The sequence below is a fragment of the Malaya genurostris genome, chromosome 1 (genome assembly GCF_030247185.1).
Source record: "Malaya genurostris strain Urasoe2022 chromosome 1, Malgen_1.1, whole genome shotgun sequence".
NCBI classification, from domain to species: Eukaryota; Metazoa; Arthropoda; class Insecta; order Diptera; family Culicidae; genus Malaya; species Malaya genurostris.
Window position 1 is genome coordinate 50,012,617 of NC_080570.1, and position 20,092 is coordinate 50,032,708.

A 20,092-nucleotide genomic window follows, 5' to 3' on the forward strand; every position below is an offset into this window, starting at 1 on the left:
ATATTTATGGTGGTATGAGTAATATGAGAAAAGCATCGTGCCTCCACTAGGTGGATTAAAATAGGTTTATCATAAATCGTTTTATTTCTGTAATTTTCCTTACATGTCTCTGTAATCTTTTCGCTTTCATGTTGAAAATATTCATGGTTGTAGAAACTTACATTCTCCTTTGTATATCGACAATGTAAAGAACCAGCTAATGTCTAGTGTTGGAGGCAACAATAAAAAAAAACATAACAGAACGGAACATGTTTTCTTTCAATCGAATTTAAACACTTGTGAAGTTTTAGTTTTCAAACATTCTTCTTTTTATTTCCCTCCTTCAACCGGTAGCTCACAAAAGATTTGATTTCGTCTACTTCCTTACACATATGCACAAATATTTTATTTTTTTTCTGTTTTTCTCTCTCTTTCTCTCTCGCTCGCATCAGTTTCACTTCCACTCCTGTTGTAAAGTTCGGCTGTGATCCGATGTAACCTATTGGTATTGGTTTGGAACGTGTTTTTAACTTGTTTTTGTTCAATTGTGGTCAGAACGTGGAACGGAACGAAACAGGATGAAAAAGATTTTTTGTTTGAAACGCTTTGTTGGTTTGTTCAGTTTGGTTTGGGTGGTAGATTGTTTTGTTGTTTTTTTTTCAGCTGTTTCTCTTCTCCTCACCAAACCCAGTAATGATAGTTTCAAATTCGAAATGTGGTTGATTGAGTTCTAGGGTTCTTAATGTCTTAGATCGGTTATTGTTCAATGGTTCTGATGGCTGCTGGCCTTCACACTTTCTACGATTGTATACAAGCACAAGGTTCCCAACTCTCCGTTTTTACAAAATGGTTCCCTTTCTATCGGTTATTTTGTAGAGTTTCTATTTCTTATTGTTTGTTTTTTTGTCTTATTTCATTTGGTTTGTTTTTTTTCATTGCAAGGGATGATGCTACTGTTTTGTTTGGATTCGCTATAGACTGAAAAAGAGACTAACTAACTAACAATAGAGCGCTTAACACTGCTGAACATAAGTGAGAAAAAGAAAGCAAATCCGTGTTAGATTGGTGTGAGTTCGTTTCGTGTAGATGTGTGTGTTGTGTATGTGTTCTTCGTGTGAATAGTTTGGTTCGATTTTAGCAGAATAAAACGTGTTGATATAATAATGTTCGCTTCGCCCTCAGTGGAGAGTGCCATTATTTCTATTCTTTGTAAATTGATATGTATCAGTGTTTCAAATGTGTGTATGTGTTTCGTTTTTGTCCTCTTCTTTATGTTGAATTGTTTGTTTTATGCTAGTTAAAATATTTCTTATGCGTAATGACAGAAATCAGAGCAATTACTTTGTTTTTGGCTTGGTAAAATGCCCACATTTTCTTCTAATGCAACCATATACAATGTGTTGGGATGTGGATTTTTAAGTAAAAAACATTTCAGCTGTGGAAACTAATCTGCCACACATTTTTTTTCAAATTCTTTTGTCACCTAAACATGCTTTTTTCTATATGTATATAGCGCTTCTGTTTTCACTTGGATTTCTATTAATGATTTTACCCATCTCTAGAGATTTTCAGTATTTACAGTATATTCATAAAATTAGCTAGTTCGCTTCCTAGATTTGCTCGCTAAATATTGGATTCTGTTGTATTTTTATTGCTAACATTATTTCGGTCTCATAGAATATTTTTTTAGGTTCCACTTTCGTTTGATATTTCTAACAGTTTTACTTTCCATATTATAACAGCATTATCTAAGTGTTGGTTTTTCTGTTGTTGTTGTCTAACATACCTACGGTGTCGATCGTCTGTCGTTCGGTTCATTTTGTTAGTAGACAGTAATAACGGCGACGATGACGATGACCACGACGATGACGACGATAACGACAGTGTCGTTCAATTTTACATATAAACTATTTCTTAGGTGTATTAGATTTTACATATGTACTATTTTTAAACACGTTTTTTTTGTTTTCAGGAAGACATATTTTTACGATTGTGATCTTATCATATCTTGCTTGGATTCGTCATACATCATACTTTTCATCGCTCTCAGTCCGTCTCTCAAAAAATCACTCAAGCATTCACGATTTCGGAATTTGGGATACAAACCATGGTAGGAATGTCGGAATCAAGTACTGAATTATTTTGAACAACAACTGTTGAATAGTAACAAAACACTAGCAAGCATCTTCTCTTCGTCATTCAAGAACAGTACTACTGTCAACAGTGGTAGGTGGTTTCCTTGAGGTACTTTTGAAAAGTTATTCGAATGTTTATGTTTTCAAGTTAATATTTCAATTTGTTTTCGGTCGAAATCTATCTTCGATAGTAAACTGCAAAAAGCATTATTTGAAAGTGTTATCTGATGAATCCCATCAGCTAGGATGAAACAGACACAACGCCAGGGCCAGGATGAAAGGCCGCGTCTGATTGAATTGCTCCAATGTCTGACTTTGTTTCACCCGCGCTCATCCGACTGACAGTGCGTCCATACTGGGACGGCCATTGAGTGTCTGGCTCCGGTTTCTGTGCTACTGAATAAACATATCATGTTTCAGGAGGATAACCGAATGTGTTTTTTTTTGCTTCGTATCAGTACCGGGGGTATTTTGGTTTTTGTTTGAATTTAATTATCTTCTTCCATTTTTATGTTATGCTTGCGGTAGATCCTTACCGTCGGAAGGATTGGTGAAAATCGATACACGATTGCGACTGTTGCTTTTTGTGTGGTAGCAAAATAGTATTTTAAGTGAAATTGTTTTTTTTTTCTCTGCTCTGGTAGGTAATTGAAATTTATATAATTTCAGTCCACTGAGAAGAAACATTCATTAATCAGGATAAAGATCAGGATATGCACATTTTAATTGATCGAAACAGTTCATTAGTGTGCTATTTCATTCCCTTGGTTTTCTAAATGCCCAGCTAAATTTAAAAACATGATGCACGGATTGGCTCGATGTAGTCGCCTTTGACATGACTATGATAATCATGCCAACGAAAATGTGAACAAACTTTATGATTAGATGAAAAAACATCATTGACTTCGAATAACTTTCGATAGTTTTCAGAAGCTAAAAATCATTTGCACACGGGAACGCGATTTTCTCTACTAACGGAAATATTTTAGACTATCGCGGACATTGTTTACTGCATGCACAGATAGGCAAATGACTTCTGAATTAAAACAACATCGTGTACAAGTTTTAACGTATTACAGCTTTGGAATGAAAGGCCTTTCTTTTCCAATATGCCTCGTAATTCCAAATTAATTTCAAAAGCAAAATATCACTCTTTTCGGGAGTAGTTGTATGAAAAGAAATGTTTTCATAGTTCTGTTTTCACAATTGTGTTACCTCAAAAATCGTAGGCAATGATTACTAAAACTGTTTGTGGAATTCCAAACTGGTTTGATTTGAAATCAATTGCTAGTTTGCCGAGATTTCAACATCCGAGTGCTCGATTTTTGGTAAACTTCACAGCTATCCAGGAATTTTTTGGTATATTTTTCAGTTTGACAGATAATTATCAGACAAATAAGCACATTGAGTACATCGTTTTTAAAAAATAAGCTAAACTGGCTATTGAAAAAAACCAAACTATTTTTTGGTTTTAGTCAAATTAATGTAATCAGTTCGCTTTAACATCTCATCCAAGTCAGTCGATAAATCAAAACCGCTTACGTTCGGGGTAGAAGAAACCAAGTACAGTATTGTGTAGTGAACAATAGAACGACCTCAAATTGAGAGAACCAAACGAACAAAAGCTACCGCCGACATGAAAGAATACAATTGTTGTTGACTTCAGGCAGTGCAGTTGACTTCAGTGGTTCTGAAAAGAACATTTTATGAAGGCGTTCGTGATGGAGAGTGACGAGTTGAGTTCGAATCTATTCTGAGTAAGTGCTATGCATTTTATAAAACAAATCAGCAGAAAGTTCTACCACAAACTGCAACTGGTTGAAAAAATGGGCCGTATACAGTATAGTAACAGAAAATTTCACATAATTCTTTGGGTATACAAATATGGTTCTAAATAACAACATACAGAATTTTGATGTCAATTATTTCATTTTGGATTTGAATATTACAGTGAAAGAAACTATCAGTGTAATTTCTGACATTCAGAAGGGCCAAATTATGTAAACCTCTAAGATATTAAACACTGATTGGGTATAAACGATAGTAAACACTGCGACGATTTTAGCACTGCAAAAATTGCACAAAGCTAATCAGATTATCCCAGATTTGCAACTACATTGATGTAATTTGTAAAAAAGCAATTTTTATAGTTCTTTAGATAAAATTTGCAGCCATTAGAAGCGCTGAATTTGCATAATGTTCCCCATTGTTGTTCATTTTTCGTTGCATTTTACTCTAATGCAAACGACCAGCAGCAGGATGATGATCTTCTTTGAAACTGGCTCTGCGACCTGAGCGTTTAAGGTTTTGTACCACGCAAAGGTCTGCTATCATTACTGACGACGGTTGCTTCCGACGATCGAAGTCCAAATGAAAGCACGACCTGAGCGCTTCACACTTTATAATTGGTTTGTTCTTACTGATGTTTGTGAGAGAACTTCACCTTGACATTCAGGACGATTTTCAATCAAAGTTTACCTTTTATACTCGTCCAGTATATAATCGGAACTGATATGTGCTTGACCACCTCAAAACCGTCGTCCGGGTGCGAAAAAGGTGAGCAAGCGTGACGAGTTTTTCTCATTATTTCCAAAAGTTTTAGAAAACGTTGTTTTTCGATTATTTATGGTTAACTCACACTGTTGAAAATTTAATCACAAATTCCTGATCATATTGCCGATAGCTTGTAGAAAAAAATATGTTGTTGAGTACATGAAAAGATATTCGCGATAAAGTTCTGCCCAATCCTTTGTACAGGGAAAATTTTGAAAAGGCGCTCCATAGTAAAGTAAGTCGTATTCAAGACAAAAACGAAATAAAACAGACTACCTGCTTGTGAGAAATTCTGGCAGTCGTCAGAAGCCTGACAAGATTACGGCAGCTGTCAAAAGTTTGCAGTCAAAATTACGTCATTCTCCCGCCACGCCACGTCTTGCAAGATCGCTCTTCCTTCTTTTTTTCTGTTCGATTTTAGTTGATATTCGTCAATACTGCATGTACATCCAAACATGAAAACGAGCCTTGAGACCAGGTAAATGAAATGAAAATACTGGTCAATTGAGAGAAGAAGCTTTGAATATTAATGAAAAAAATAACACAAAAGCCGCTCAAAATTAGGAAAGGTCCTGCCAGTCTAGTATGACAAAAATCCGACAGTAGCAAAACCGTTAATAACCGCTAGATGAAATTCTCAGCCGCAAATGGTTGTTGCATTGTTGTCAGACTCTTGTCGGCATTCTGCCAGACGTATGGGGGGAACTCTGCCAGGCACATACAAGTGGGTATCGACGCGACAACCGACGAAACCTACACGCTTAGAAACAGTTACTCACAGTTTGAGTACTAGTTACTCATTTTCAAATGATACATGGAAACGCAAAAAAAAATTGAAAAGTTACCATTAATGATAGTGAGTAACTCTTACTCTAAATTTGAGTTTAACGCAAGAACTCCTTTTTATGTTGCTATTCGCAAGATCAGTCTAAAAGATGTAATAACCAGAATGATAAACTGTGCTCTTGATTGTGCAATCGACGCAGATATTGTGTCCAGGAGTGCTCCGTATTGTGCTTCAGAATGGAAATGAATATGCTCAAATGTCATTTATGAGCAATAAATATCTGATTGGTACCTGAGCATTACATGTATGTTAATGTGCGATTGACACACTACTCCAAGCGACCGCCTCTTAATATGATGTCTCGAAGTTAGAAATCAATTGTATGTAACATAATCTTGTCATCACACAAGAAAACACGACATGCGATATAGTTTAGTTGACAAATATTTTCGAATTGCTCTGATAATACAGTACTTGATTCTGCAACCTTTCGAAGCTTTTTCCTTCTCTGAAAGTACCAATCTAGTTTTTCTACGAATTTTCACGCACCTGAAATCTGTAAAAATCCACTATTGTTGTCCTTGCTCGGCATTAGACACACGCACACCAAAACAACCAGTCCCAATTGCTCAGCACCGGACACTCAAAATCTACACTCTCATTCCCAACTCATTTTCGATCGCTGCACAATCGTCTACTGTAGGATTAAAGCGTTGACTAGAACTAGTCAGAAATTGCATTTCTCTTCTACCGAATCGATCTAAAATACCGCAGGGAGGAAGTTCTCCGTCAAAAATGTGTCAATGAGAAGAAATGAATCGATGGATGAAATCATAGTTAGCCTTATAAGTTATGACGCACTGAAAACTCTGATGTGACTGGTAGTAGTGAGTAAGAAAATGGCACAGCTTTGGAGCTATATTGCCGTATACAGGCAATGTTTATGGTGTTTTCTCAGTGTAGGTTTACAGAAATCATTTTTGAACATAATGGTTGTACTCCAAGACTAAATAAGGTCACTTTTTAGAAATATTTCCAACATTGTATAGAATTTTGCATTTTAACCCACCTATCAGCTGACGCATATATTCATAAATTAATGAACGAACCAAGCATCTCTCCTTGCTTGGGTTGCGCTGTGAATTTTACCAGATATACGAATGTGTGTAAATAGTACAGAGGGCTGGAACTCTTTTGTTATTATTCGTTGCTTTAATTTGCAAGCCCTGACAGTTCGAGACACCAATTTAAGTTGAAAATTTTGATAAGAATGCTATAGTTCGACAAGCTATTTGTAACTGCGGTAAGATTTTGGAACACTTCATTGCAAACCGTTTCGACGAACAGCGAAGTATACATGAAATAATGGTCACAAAAACGACTTCTACCTATGATTCGAAGCCACAAGGATCCTACTCTCTTCTGTTTAGTTAATGCATTTTGCTATTATGCGAAATTAGCGGTAGAATTAAACGTATTATATATCAATATTGATTGCTCCAGGAAATCCAATACAAATCGAAAAAGACATCACAGTTACACCATCTCGTGACGGAAAAGGTTACCAATTCAATATTGTTTAACAGTTTGCGTTTAGCATGCACCAAAATCTGAAATATCAAAACTAATTGAGCATGATGTCCACTTAGAGGTGGGAACTTTTCTATATTTTAAGTGTTGTTTTTTCTGATGAAATAAAATATCGTCTATAAACAATACGACAATCAAAATAACAAACCGCTCAAAGTTCTGTGTAGAATTTCTCTGAAACGTAAAGACGTAAAGTCGCCATAACTAAGTTCAGTTTTTGCAATGACTGAGAGGAAACATATACTGGAGAAGCCAAATGAATGAAAAACTCACAGAAATGATTATTTTTTGAAAAAAAGATACACTTAGAGACAGAACTCGAACCTGCGTTCTTATGTATTCCGTGCTTACGCGCTACCATATCGCCATCCTAAGCCTTGTGATAGACACGGCTCTAACACACGACTAGGTCTGGTAAAGCGTACATCGAACATGATTAAAATCCTAGCCGCCTCACGGCCGGTATCATATATCCGAACATCTTTTTATGTTCATCAGACAACAAACAGTAGTCGTCTCGCTCTATACCAATTCTTTCGCTCAAGCGCTGGGTAGAAAAGTATATTTATAATCACTTGCTGCGTTCTGAATTGTGCCAGTCACTGGCTTTCTGAAATTAGTCTTGGTCTGAACTGACTCGAAAAGTAGATTAACAGTAGTCAGGTCCTGTCCTAGGATATATTCGCCTCAGATTAAACTCAAATCAAATTATTAAACGAATTGTGATCTTCTCTTATATTTTGTTGTAAATGGATTCCAGTCAGCTTTCCTGACAAAGGTTTTATCTGACACGGAGCGATGTCCTGAGTAAATTCAAATTTGTTTAGACTTGAATCTAATGAATTTTCCACTTTCCTACCAAAACCATCAGGTTTTCATTACCAATACAACGATAACTCTAAGTTGTAGAAAAAAGAGCTTTTGGAGAATATCAATCTTCCCAACCACTCATTGGTTATTTATTAGGAAAATGTTCAATGAAACTGGAAAGAAGAATCAGGAGTTTTCAGGTAACCATGTCAAATATTGAATAACAAACAGTCACATCAAAGTTTTCTAGTTTTGTTCGGGCAGGCTTTGATTTCTTTCATTTCGCCCATTGTAAGCTGAGTTCCCGCTGAAGAGATGACTTGACTAGGAATCGGTAGTGGAAAACGCTCATCTAACTACACACGAACTAACGACGAACACAAATCATATATTTATTTCGCTATACATATCTGAACTGCGCAACAGTGTTCGAGAGCATCGAGGCACTCCACCAGTCAACCACGCAAACATACCATGACTATGTTTTAATCCGTTGAAGGAATCCTACTTATCTAAGTAGAAAATAAAGTTTGATAAACAAACCAGAAACTGCCAGTTTTATTTTATACAAACTCCAACGCTATTGTTTGGTAAAAAACGTAACTTTTCCCTAGATGTGTTTGTTCTGTCATCCACAATATAGTTATTAATATGGTTATAGTGTAACAATGGCTTAATGTATTATTGAGTAATAGTTGTTTTCTTTTTTACAAACCTTTCTCTCACAACGACAACCCTAGATGAGATGATGGGCGCTTGAATCTGCTGTTGCTGCTATCTCTAGTAATGGTGAAGCCGAAAACGAAGCGTATTTGGAGATATTGGACGATATCGTATGCGATTGTGGTGATGACATTCAATGATGACGATGCAGATGATGATGATGATGATGATGATGGTGTTGCTGGTGCTGATGTGACGCTAGCGTGTGATACGAGCTTAACGTCACGTAACCGGCCATTGCAATAGCTGCTGTCGCCATCGCATGAATGAAACGGCGGTCAGGGCTATCAGGATGAGCAGCTGATGGCGGTACCGATCGTACGGTGGTCCGGCCTGACTCACTTCCGGCCAAACTACCTGCACCTCGGCCATCTTGAAGATGCTCAACAGACGGTGGGCGGACATCTCGACGTGCTGGGTGTTGATCTGGTGGCTAATGGTTTCGAGGATTTTTGTACAGTGGTCCTGCGGGAGATAGAAAGTATGCTTCATTCGTAGTCTTTAGAGGCGTGATCTTTGTGTAACATTTGCATACTCATTAACTAAACAAAACATTTTAATTTAAGGAAAATTTGTTAAATATTTACGATTTGGATATACGTTTTAACGACGAAAAAAAGTCTAAATAAAATAACTACAAAAACTGGGGGCTAATGGTTCATGCTAAAGAGAGGGAAGGCAAGTATGATCCACTGATTTCCTGTTCCATGTCGTAAACAGCGACTAAAACGGGAGCTCGCAAGTCAAGGTGTATTTCCGTGCCGATGACTGATGCAGGAGCCTAAAAAAGGCAGTCGGAAACGAAACATTTGTGGGTCGCTTTGCCCTTGCGGAGCATAAAACTCCGTGTCACAGTTAGATAGACTAATTGAAGGCATTGACAGAAAATATGTCTATTTTTCGGCATATTTGCCGTATAACCGGTCTTCGTAGAACGATGACTTCATATTCTTCATATTATATGAATTCCAGTAGAGCTAAAACCATCAATAGTAAATTTGTTTCTGTTTATTTGTTCTCATACAATACAATACAATACTGTCCCCGCATTGACACAACTACGTATCCAGGTTTTTTGATTCTCCATACATGATTGAATCTGTGCATGGTAAGCTAATATTGAAGGATATTCTATCTCACCAAATATGGTAAGGAGCAATAGTCAGAGGAGTTCATCGTTCTTCTTGGAGTGAATGAATCTCTTCTGTTTCTACGCTAAGAGGGTTTAGCAGATTGTTTGACATCCCTTATGGGGTGCCGAATTTACTTCTGTTCATACATATTGCGAGCCGTTCTGCATTCTTCCGGGAATACAGAATTGTGTCGATTTTGTAAAATCTCTAAATCCTCTCGAGGGTTGGAGGTTTCATTAAAAGTAAATTTTGGCACCGGTAAATCGTTCAGCATCCTTTCGTGGATGCAGACAGATTTGTTTCTTTTTTGCTTTATGCTATTTTCCCACCTCACCCACATTACATTTCCTTTCCATGTTGCTTTTATCCTTCTCTTCCCATCAGGAAAATGATGAGAAGCCAGGGAAAGGTACAAATCTCCAAATAACTAGGGAACGTGCCACTTGTGCCAACTAGTTCTGATTCCTGATAAGACTAGGATAATTTCTTGAATAATAACTTAGCTGTAGTTGGTTCACATTGTATGCTGATCTTCGAATACTTTGTTTTTTTTTGCTCCAAAGTTCATCCAGACTTTGTTTAGAAAAGAGTCAATTTTTTTTGCCATTTTTAAATGGTTTTAGTCGAAAATGGTAAATCAAACCGAAAACTTTTTTCATTTCCTAAATGACTTCACTTCACTGAAAAAATCAAAGCCGATTTACAGAAGAAAAACGTCATTTTTGATTTGGATTAAATTTCGTTTTAAGAAATTTATCTGAAAAAAGTTTTTTCTTGTCCAAAAAGATTTTTTTAGGTGTATTATTATCGAAAACTAATCCAGTGAAATTCTCAATTATCTTCGAATCTAATCAAACTCAGTTTGTGTGAATGTATTGGGTAGGGTCTAAACGATGAAAAAATTGAAATCGATGGACACGGTCTTTCAAATCCTGCTTTCGAGGAAAACGCGTTTAAAGGTTTTTGTCTATTAAAATCAATAGAAACAATTAATTACTCCAGGGAGCCCGAAGGGTCTAACATTTTCAAAAAATCATATTTTTTCTTTTATAATTTATTACAACGAAACATTCCAAGAATGTTTTGTCAAGTTTTGAAGTAAATCGAAGTAGAAATCTTGGGCCTGTGCGCTGAGTTCTTGCTTCTTCGTAGAATGAGATAGCCATAGATAAAGATCCATAACTTCCAGGGCTTCGTTACAATAGGCTTGAAAATTTCACAGAAAATTCTTCAAATGTTTTACTATACGAAAATATAAAGAAAAAAATAAATGATTTTTCAAAAGTGTTAGACTCTACCCGCCCCTTAATCGAGAATTCGATTCCAAAGAGTTTAGGCTATTGAAATGAATATTACATTATAACTCCATTGAATTCTAAATCTTCTCCCCAAATCGCACCTTCCATAGATGAAGTAGAGCCTAAAACTTAAGCTCACTAAACTAACGACGTAGGTGACAAATGATATTTTGCCTTGGGCGCAAATTTTCTATGTACCTTATGATCAAAAAAGAACCAGAATTTTCATTTTAAAATTCCCGCGCTTGTCCAATCGGTAAACTTTTATTCTCTCAACGTTGGCAAACTTTTATACACATTCTGTCAAATTTTGACGCATATCGATTAGTTTTTGTTTGGCGTATATACAAAGAAGTTGAAAAATTTTCGTGTGGCGATTTTTATAATGAATGGTTTCGGCTCGCCTTCGAAGCGCCATTCGGTCGATTGTTGTGCGGATTCGACGTCATATTCATAGATCCACACCTCATCACCAGTTATGATGCATTCGATGAATCTGGGGTCACTATCTGCGTTGGAAATCATCTCTTTGGCCACATCAACACGACGCTGTTTTTGAATGAAATTCAGCTTTTATGGCACCAGTCGAGAAGCGACGCGTTTCAAACCCAAAACATCAGTGAAAATGTGTTCGGCTGATCCATAAGAGATGCCCAACAACACAGCAATCTCTCTAATCGGTACAGAACGATTTTGCAACACGATTTGCTTCGCCGATTCAATGTTTTCTTCAGTAACATATGTTGTTGGGCGGCCAGGGATCTCATCATGATCCAAGCTTGTACGACCACCTTTGAAGCGTTTATACCGCTCGTATGCCTGTGTTTTTCCTAGACACGATTCACCAAAGGTCTTTTCTAACATTTTCAACGTTTCGGAACACTTAAATCCATTTGCAACACAAAATTTGATGCACGCACGTTGTTCTAAATTTTCATCCAGTATAAAAATCGCCACATGAACATTTTTCAACTTCCTTGTATAGACGCCAAACAAAAACTGTGTGCAACATAAAATACCATTGTATGAAACCTCGAACGCTAGACTGCTCGAAACGCCTCTATAGGAGATTTGCTACTTGATGAACACTTTATCAAACAACCGTTAATTTTCTTACACACATTTGAAATATCTACTTGGATGTCTGTTCTCTGTGGTTAAGGCTTGTTTGCCACAAAATCTTGACACCCCTAAATGCGTATATCTCTGGAAATAATTCATCAACGCTTGAAATATTTCGCAGACTGATTAACTCGCACACAATTGCATTTCGCATTTGCTCTTCTTTCGACGCTATTTTCGATCCAAAAGCTTGTAGTATCATAAAAAATTGATTTCACACAAAGAACAGACACATTTGTCGGTGAAAAATCAAGTTTTGATGAGACTACAAGCTTTTAGATCGAAGATGGCGTCGAAAGAAGAGCAAGTGCGAAAAACAATTGGGTGCGGTCGCAATGAAAAGCTGGATCAGTGTCAGTAAGAAAAGTTGCAAAAAGGCCTTCTTCTCCAGCAAGCACTGTCCATAGCGTTCTTAAAACATTCGAAACACGTTTGACAACATCCCGGAGGGCTGAGAGCGGAATAAAAACGGATCTCAGAAATCACCAGTAGGACGCTAAGGGTAAGCAAATATTGCAGAAGAGACCAGATGTTTCACTACGTACTGTGGCTTGAAAAAAAAGTTCTTTCCTTCCTTGCATGGTATAAAATCGTTCAAGGAGAAGATTGAACCGAACCGCAATGATAAACAGAATGTGACGGCTGAAATCCGAGGTCGCAAGTTGTATCGTGAATATTTGGCGAAGTTATCCTATGTGATAATGAACGATGAAACTTATGTGCTATAAGACTTTAAACAGCTTTCCGGAAAGTCTTTTTATACAGTCATGCAACGGAACGGCATGAAGGAGCATTTTAGGACGAAGAGAAAGACCAAATTTCCCAAAAACTTTTTGATTTGGGCTGCAGTATGCAGTTGTGGTTGAGTAAGCCAAAGCTTCATCACTATCGGAACGGTAAACAAGGAAATATATTTTGAATAATAGCTAAAGAAGCGATTGTTGCCATTCTTACGCAACCATGACGGTTCCTCGCAATTTCGGGCTGATTTGGCATCTCGTCACTACGCCAAAGATGTTGTGGAATGTTCCAAGTTGTATTGAATCCACTTAACTGCCCGGAGTTGCGACCTATCGAGCGGTATTGAGTTCTCATGAAAAAAGAACTCTCAATATAAACAACAAGTCACAATTATAGAAAAAATTCGAAAATTTTGGACAACAGCTGCTGAATCGGTTGCAGAGAAGTCTTCATAGACCATACTATTTGGAGCAAACTCAAAAAATCGTAGTTTTTTCATGTAGCTTAATTAAATAACTGTAATTACTTGTAAGATGACAAATTATGCACAAATTCATGCATAAAAAATGCATCCTTGATTGAGATAACAGCAAATTTGTTTTATTACAATCTATATCTGTCCAGACTTTGTGGCGAACAAGCTTTATTAACACTCGCAAAAGGGTGCAATAATGAATTTTTTTTTCGTATTCTTGCCAGCCATCTGACACTGCTATGCTAGCACCAGCCATTTGAAAGTACACCGATTACTTTGGGCTCCTCGCGCCGATTACTCCATAGCCGCGATGTTTTGATACCAGAGATGCCAGGTAAAAATTTCAAATATCTTCAAACAGGGTCTGTAAATCTGAAAAAAATCTGCAGTCTGCAAGTATGTCTTGCTGGCAGCAATTTCTCTATAAAGTATGACACGCAAAACTGACTTGGCGAGCAAAAAAAAAAAAGGTCGCGGAAATTTCAAAAGTCTGTATATATAGACGGAAGTCTGCGAGAATTTCAAAAGTTTGCAAAAGTCTGCGAGAATTTCTAAAGTCTGCAGAAGTCAGCACAACAAAAAATGTTTGCAGCGCTATACCCCAAATCTGCAGATTTACAGACAAATCTGCAGACGTGGCATCTCTGTTTGATACTCATTGCGCCCCTAAAATTGTAAACATTATTTTTACTTGCTGTTCCAAAACACTATTTGCAGTATTTAAGGTAAACCGACAAGTTATTGTGAGAAAAAAGGTAGCATTGTTTATTTACGTTGCAATCAGCTGATTTTGAAGTTCCTCAAGATGGCGGCGTGACAGGTGGTTCTTGCCAATCAGAGCTGCCAACTGTTTTTTTTTATCAAAAATCTGTATTTGGCGGAAACATCTTTCTGCACAATATCTATCTATTCTATTTTCTATCTATCTAGAAAAATCCAAAATCGATTTAGTTAGGATACTGGTTTTTTGAGCAAAAAAAAGGTCGCTCAACCTGCTTTACCCCTATGGCAACAAACACAAAAACTGGAAATCGGTGTTTATCTGTAAGAAAATTGAATTATCGGTATTTTATGGAGCATATCTGTATTCCTGTATCGAGTACGGAAATCGTTATAAATACCGATAAATCGGTATAGCTGGCACCCCTGTTGCCAATCCTCTGGAAAGATGAAGGGTGCGACCGGACGTATTTTCACCGTGTGCATACCGAAGAGGTTCGCAGATTTGCTACATTGATTTCGGTTGGGATTCAGAAAAAAAATCAGCAAATTTCATATGTTTAAAGTGTGAAAAATGAGTCAATATGTGAATAATATTGAAATCTTTTGAAATTTGATGAATAACTACACAGCGAAAAATTCTCGGTATATTTTTCAAAAGGGCGTATAAGCAAGTGACAGTTTCTTTTTGTTTACTTTCTCTTCTATTAATTACCAAGCGGTTTACACGTTTATCACTCAACTCTTTGCATGGAATGATACCCGAAACTTCCGACTTTCAAACAGAATAGTGATATAAAAGAAAATCTTTCTAATCACATCACAATAATCGGAAGAGAGAGTGATTAAAGAGAAACTGTCACTTGCTTATACGCCCTTTTGAAAAATTACCCGAGAATTATGAAATTTACTGATGACGCAAAGCCACATATGACCGGAGGCAGAATACAGATTTGATACAGATTTTCTAATTTAATTACGAATTTCAGGAAGTAAAATAGAAACTTTTTCGTATGATCAATCTATTAGTATTTGATTGCAGTGACAAGAAGCAAAGTCTTGATCTCATTGAATTTACCATTCTACAGCCATAATGCGTTGGAATAACATCTTTCAACATCATTTTGTTGTTGAAATTTATTTTATTAGTGAATACAGATAAATACAGATTTTTTATCGAGAGTAATACAGATTTTCCTTTGAAAATAACAGATTTTCCTATGAAAATATCTGGCATCTCTGCATATGACACAATTCACAAGGACGTAATCCGTGAAACGATAAAATTTTACAAGAATTATATAAATATACGTCAAACATACCCCGTCTTTCAATCAAATGTGTAAATTTACATGTTTTAGCGCTTAAAATATGTCAGAATGCAATAAATATAAGTTAGATTTACTGTGAAATGGAGTCATTTTTGACACTCGTATATGTCGTATATGTATAGTTTTTTATGCAAGAGATTGTCAATCTCAGTGACCACATAATTTCGTAAAAATCAGCTTCGGAAACCTCGGAACTGGTTCATACATCAGTTCAAAATGTTTTCGCATATTGATTAATTTCTGTGTGTAACCACCATTCACAATTAAAAAAATGAAAATTTCTAATTCTTTTTCTGAATCCCAACAGAAATCAATGTAGCAAATCTGCGAGCCCCTCGGTATGTACACGACGAAATAACGTCAGGTCGTACCCAAAGACCTAAAGACCCAAAGATTGTTCAGAGATTATTTGACTAGTTTTTGCAAACTTAGATTCAAGTAAAATGTCTTCTTTTCTCATCGATTGTATTTGCACAATTAGCGCCATCTCCATTCTAGATCGACTGTGGTTTATTGGTTCTGATGGGTCTTTCGGTTTCTATTCGAATGATTGCAGGTCAATCATACAAGCAAAACCGATTCGTGTTTTATTAAGCCCTGTGACTTGGAATATCTCTTTCTTCCATGTCATGATTAAGCTGAAAGTCTTTAGTGTAGCTTAAAGCTATTTTTCCCTGTAGACCCCTCAGTTTTTAAAGTTTTTGTGGAGTCTAGGTAGTACCAATAAACTGTGATATGAAAAAGAAAAGGCGTTGTATTACATTCCTCTTAGTGAATTTGACATTCTGTTTGAACAGATTCGCAGCCGATACTTAGAAAAGGTACAAAATCATTGCATGGCTAGTGCTGCGATCCTACTGACACAAAAAATCATTCTAGCTCAGGGGAATCGACTGTGACTACCCAAACGAATAAACCATGTCAAATATGATGACAGCTTCAGTGGTCTGTCTTTTCGACGGCGAATGCTCGATGTCGAGGACATTCGTGGCTTGCAACTGTCTTCCCTTTGAATCATCTACGTGACCAGTACTTACCTTCTCTAGCCTAAGTAACTCTAGGTTTGTGAGCTTGGGGTCGTGGGGTAGTCTTATCGATAGAATGATGTTCTCTTCAGTGATATTGAACAGTGTTAATGTACAAGAAGTCTGTAGGAGGAGAGAATACAAACAACAGATTAACGACCAGTAAGATTGAGGTAAGAAAGAATCATATTTAGGTTAAATACTCCATAGATCAAACAAATGTTGATGCTCACCTCATTGTTGATGTGTTGCAGTACGTACTGCTGCAGTGCTCGGACAGCGTCCTGAACTCCTAAATTAGTGTGCGGTCTTAACAGTGCTTCATCGGTAGAACTATAACCTAGTAACAGAAAGATGCCACCTGCTTCGGAAGAACGTAAGAAAAAGAAAATTACTTCATATTGAACTGAGCTCCACAGACTTAGTCGATCTTACCCGGTAGTAAGTATTCTCCCGGAGGCGGACGCATACAGATGAATCGACCCGAATAGCACAGACAACGTCCTCGGAAGGCCTGATATGCTGGCGCTGCATGATTGTAATACGCCAGAGATGTTCGGCACGGAGCCAGTGGAACGCAGAGCGCATGACAGGTCAAAGCCAACGAATCACCACCGCCGCAGGTGCAGAGTTCGCTGCATTCTGCGTCATCCAGCATGTACAACTGTGTTCCAGAGAGAAAGGTAGAAGCTTGGTTACACCGAAATTCTGAAGTGAATCGATCAAAGCTTTTCACTTACCCGTCGACTCTTGTTTTCCGCGATCAGTTGATCTGACTGATGAGATCGTTGAACGACGCAGTATCCTTTGGAAAAGTACGGTTTAGTGATATGTATTAAAAAAATGGCGAAGTAATGCTACTTACGAATTGGTACTGGAGTCGTTGTAGGTTCGGTAGTAGTGGTAGTAGTAGTCGTTGGTGGTAGCGTTTCGAACTCAATCAATTCAGTAGTTAGCATGTGCAGGACTTGTTCGTCTGGTCGCTGATTGATCCTGTTGCTACCACCACCATTCGACGAGGGCAGGAAATCGTGATCCTCCTCTTCCGGAAGTAGATGCTTCCCGTTGGTATCGTATTCGTCAGGATGCGGATCCAGATCGGTTCGAACTATCAGTTCGTTCCCCTTGTGAACCAGCGTTTCCGGTCGAGTATCCGGGGTTTCGATGTAGTTTGTCTCGAATGGTTGCATCTCGGTTGGTTTAGGACGGTACTAGGGAGAGAAAATAACTTGAATATTGTAGCTATGTTTCAAACGAAAAGCAGTACTTACCACAGGTTTCGGTTTCGTTGGAGGTGGCGTCGGTGGCGGAGTAGCTCGCGTGGTACGAATGGTAGTCGTTGTAGGTTTTGGAGTTGTGGTCGTTGTTAACAATCCGAGCTCCGCCAAACGCTTCAAATGGAAATCCTTCTGAGATTCAACTGTAACGGAGGATACAGAACAGTGAATTTAGGTTCTCCATATAACGTAACAAAGCAACTTACCGACACAGGGATTCAACCATAGGAGCCTTTGCCAACCGAGACAGTCATACAGCTGCTGCAGATCCGATCCCTGGCAGGCGCAGTTCGTTCGCAACGGTGTTCCCAGAATCCCCAGCATAGCTTGCCTGCAAGCGCTAGTCTTCCCGGCGCACTTCTTCGTAACACTGTCCACTGCACAGGACTGCTCGAACACTTCTAGCCGTGCACGGCAGTCTTCATCTTCCCGGCACATCTCGGCCACCGTATGACAGGATGGTGGAGGACTGTAGACTACTCCATTGGTACTCGGGGGTGTGATGTTTTCCGGTGGCCGTTGAGCACAGGCCGGATGAAGTTTCTCCTGAGCGATCATGCAGCTATCGTGACGATTTGGAGTTTTTCTGAAAAAAAAACACGAAGTTAGGAATAGTTCCTCGTTCGACAACCGGATTCAACTTGTCAACTTACCTGCATAAACAGAATGCAATATCCAAGCTTAGATCGTCGTGAATGCCTTTGTAGAAGCCCTGCAGTGATTCCATGCAGGCGTTTCGGTTGCAGCGGTGAAGTTCGCAGTGCATCAGGACGGTTTTCAGAGCACTCGAACAGACCTGGTCGTCTCGGCACGCGTCAAGCGATAGATGACAGGTGCTCTAAGAATTGAAAATAAAGACATAAACCACAGTGTTTTTGATAACAAAAACTCTACATGAAAAGTACTTGTGGGGGCCAAACCCTTAAGCTTTTCTAACCTAGATAACCAGCACTTGCTAAAGAAGCAATAATCCCGAAAAAAGAAAACCCTACCTGAAAATGGATAAAACTCATCTCGGCCTCCTTTTCCTCGATATCATCGGATCCGACTGGTTGATTTCCGGTGGGTTTATCGACGAAGATTTCATTTGGACACCGCGGCACGTTTCCATCGTTGGGCAGGGCGAGGATATTCCAGGGAATTCGTAAACGAACACACATTTTCGGTTGATTGACGACGATCCGGAATCGTGGTGGTCCGGAATCGCGATATTGGTAGAGAGAGAGAGAGAGAGAGAGAGCAAGAGGGGATAAAAAAAAGAACAAAATTCCTGTCCGTTAGCAAGATACGATACACCATTATGGTCTTCTCTACGAGGAAGGAGTATAGTTGAAGGAAAAATTTATTGTATCACTGCCCGTACTTATACAGCCCAGTTTTTCAGTTTCCCACGGCTTGAGCCAGAGCCGAAGCTGAGAATGGGATTTGATTTCGCTCTTAGGGGTTTACTTTGTTTCGTGTCGAAATAAACTGCACCCAAGTGAGAGTAATTTGTCTTACACCCTTGGCGGTGATGGTCTCCGGTGTAGGAAAGGGGAAAAAATTAGGAAGGAAAATCCTTTCACATTGTCTTAAATCTGATCCTTTTTTCTGGTTGGCTGTATATCTTTTTACGTTTTTTTTTGTCTCACTGTACCATGATTAAGTCATATTGGTGTAGGGTTTTTCTTTCGAAGCACGGGCAGAGCAGAGGTAAGAATAAGCACCTAAACGACGGTGGCGCACGTGGAGTCGAGGATTTTCAATTTTCATCTAGGTGATTTAATGCTAATTCCTTGACTTTTAGCCCTGGCAAACAGAGCGCGAATGCAGAGAAAAGCAGACACGGTTGGTTGGATTTAAACGAGCGGTGAAGTCAAATGGATTCAAACAAGGATTTACGAGGCAATGATGCTATAAATAATGAACGGAAACCACGAATCGTTGTGTTGTTGTTACCCTTCCAAACGAATCATGAATAACTAATGGCTCGATAGTCAAACTCATAAAGTGAGAAAGCATAACGGACTGAAGTGACGAATTATAAAGCATGCAAAAAATGAAGCTCCGTTCTGTCGGATGTTGCTAAACAATTTAGAGCGGTTTTTGATTGAACTTCGGTTTTGCAGTATTTCATTGCATCCCTACAAACATGCTACGGTTGTTTGTACTGAAATTTATGAGCACTGTTGCAGACAAACTTCACAAACGTGAAGAAACCGGTTGGAAACGTTGGAACCGTTTTCTTTTGGGTTCAGGAAGACCTCGCCAGCTTGTGCATTGTGCTTGACAGAAAATCAATTAAAGACATATTCAAACTTAACAGTCTAAATGATATCAATATCAATTTAGGATACATCATCATGAAAACAATGTGTTAGCATTTTATATTCTACTGAGATGTCCACCCCGAT

The 20,092-nt window shown here is 38.2% G+C and overlaps 1 protein-coding gene across 12 annotated transcripts in view; it reads right to left on the reverse strand.

Moving 5' to 3' along the window:
• Window positions 1–284: 284 nt before the first annotated feature.
• The window catches only part of LOC131439242 (uncharacterized), a 684,657-nt gene continuing 664,849 nt past the window's right edge, over window positions 285–20,092 (reverse strand). For 10 of the 12 annotated variants that reach the window (XM_058610111.1, XM_058610057.1, XM_058610049.1 and 7 more), the window contains 10 exons: window positions 18,692–18,747; window positions 18,353–18,537; window positions 17,906–18,285; window positions 17,694–17,842; window positions 17,288–17,633; window positions 17,163–17,227; window positions 16,858–17,086; window positions 16,656–16,786; window positions 16,435–16,545; window positions 285–9,042 (listed from right to left, as the gene is read on the reverse strand). In XM_058610111.1, the coding sequence (XP_058466094.1) occupies window positions 8,800–9,042; window positions 16,435–16,545; window positions 16,656–16,786; window positions 16,858–17,086; window positions 17,163–17,227; window positions 17,288–17,633; window positions 17,694–17,842; window positions 17,906–18,285; window positions 18,353–18,537; window positions 18,692–18,747 (1,895 nt within the window). In that variant the 3' untranslated portion in view covers window positions 285–8,799. The remainder of the gene's footprint in view (window positions 9,043–16,434; window positions 16,546–16,655; window positions 16,787–16,857; window positions 17,087–17,162; window positions 17,228–17,287; window positions 17,634–17,693; window positions 17,843–17,905; window positions 18,286–18,352; window positions 18,538–18,691; window positions 18,748–20,092) is intronic. The other 2 variants (XM_058610102.1, XM_058610075.1) reach the window with 1 other exon arrangement.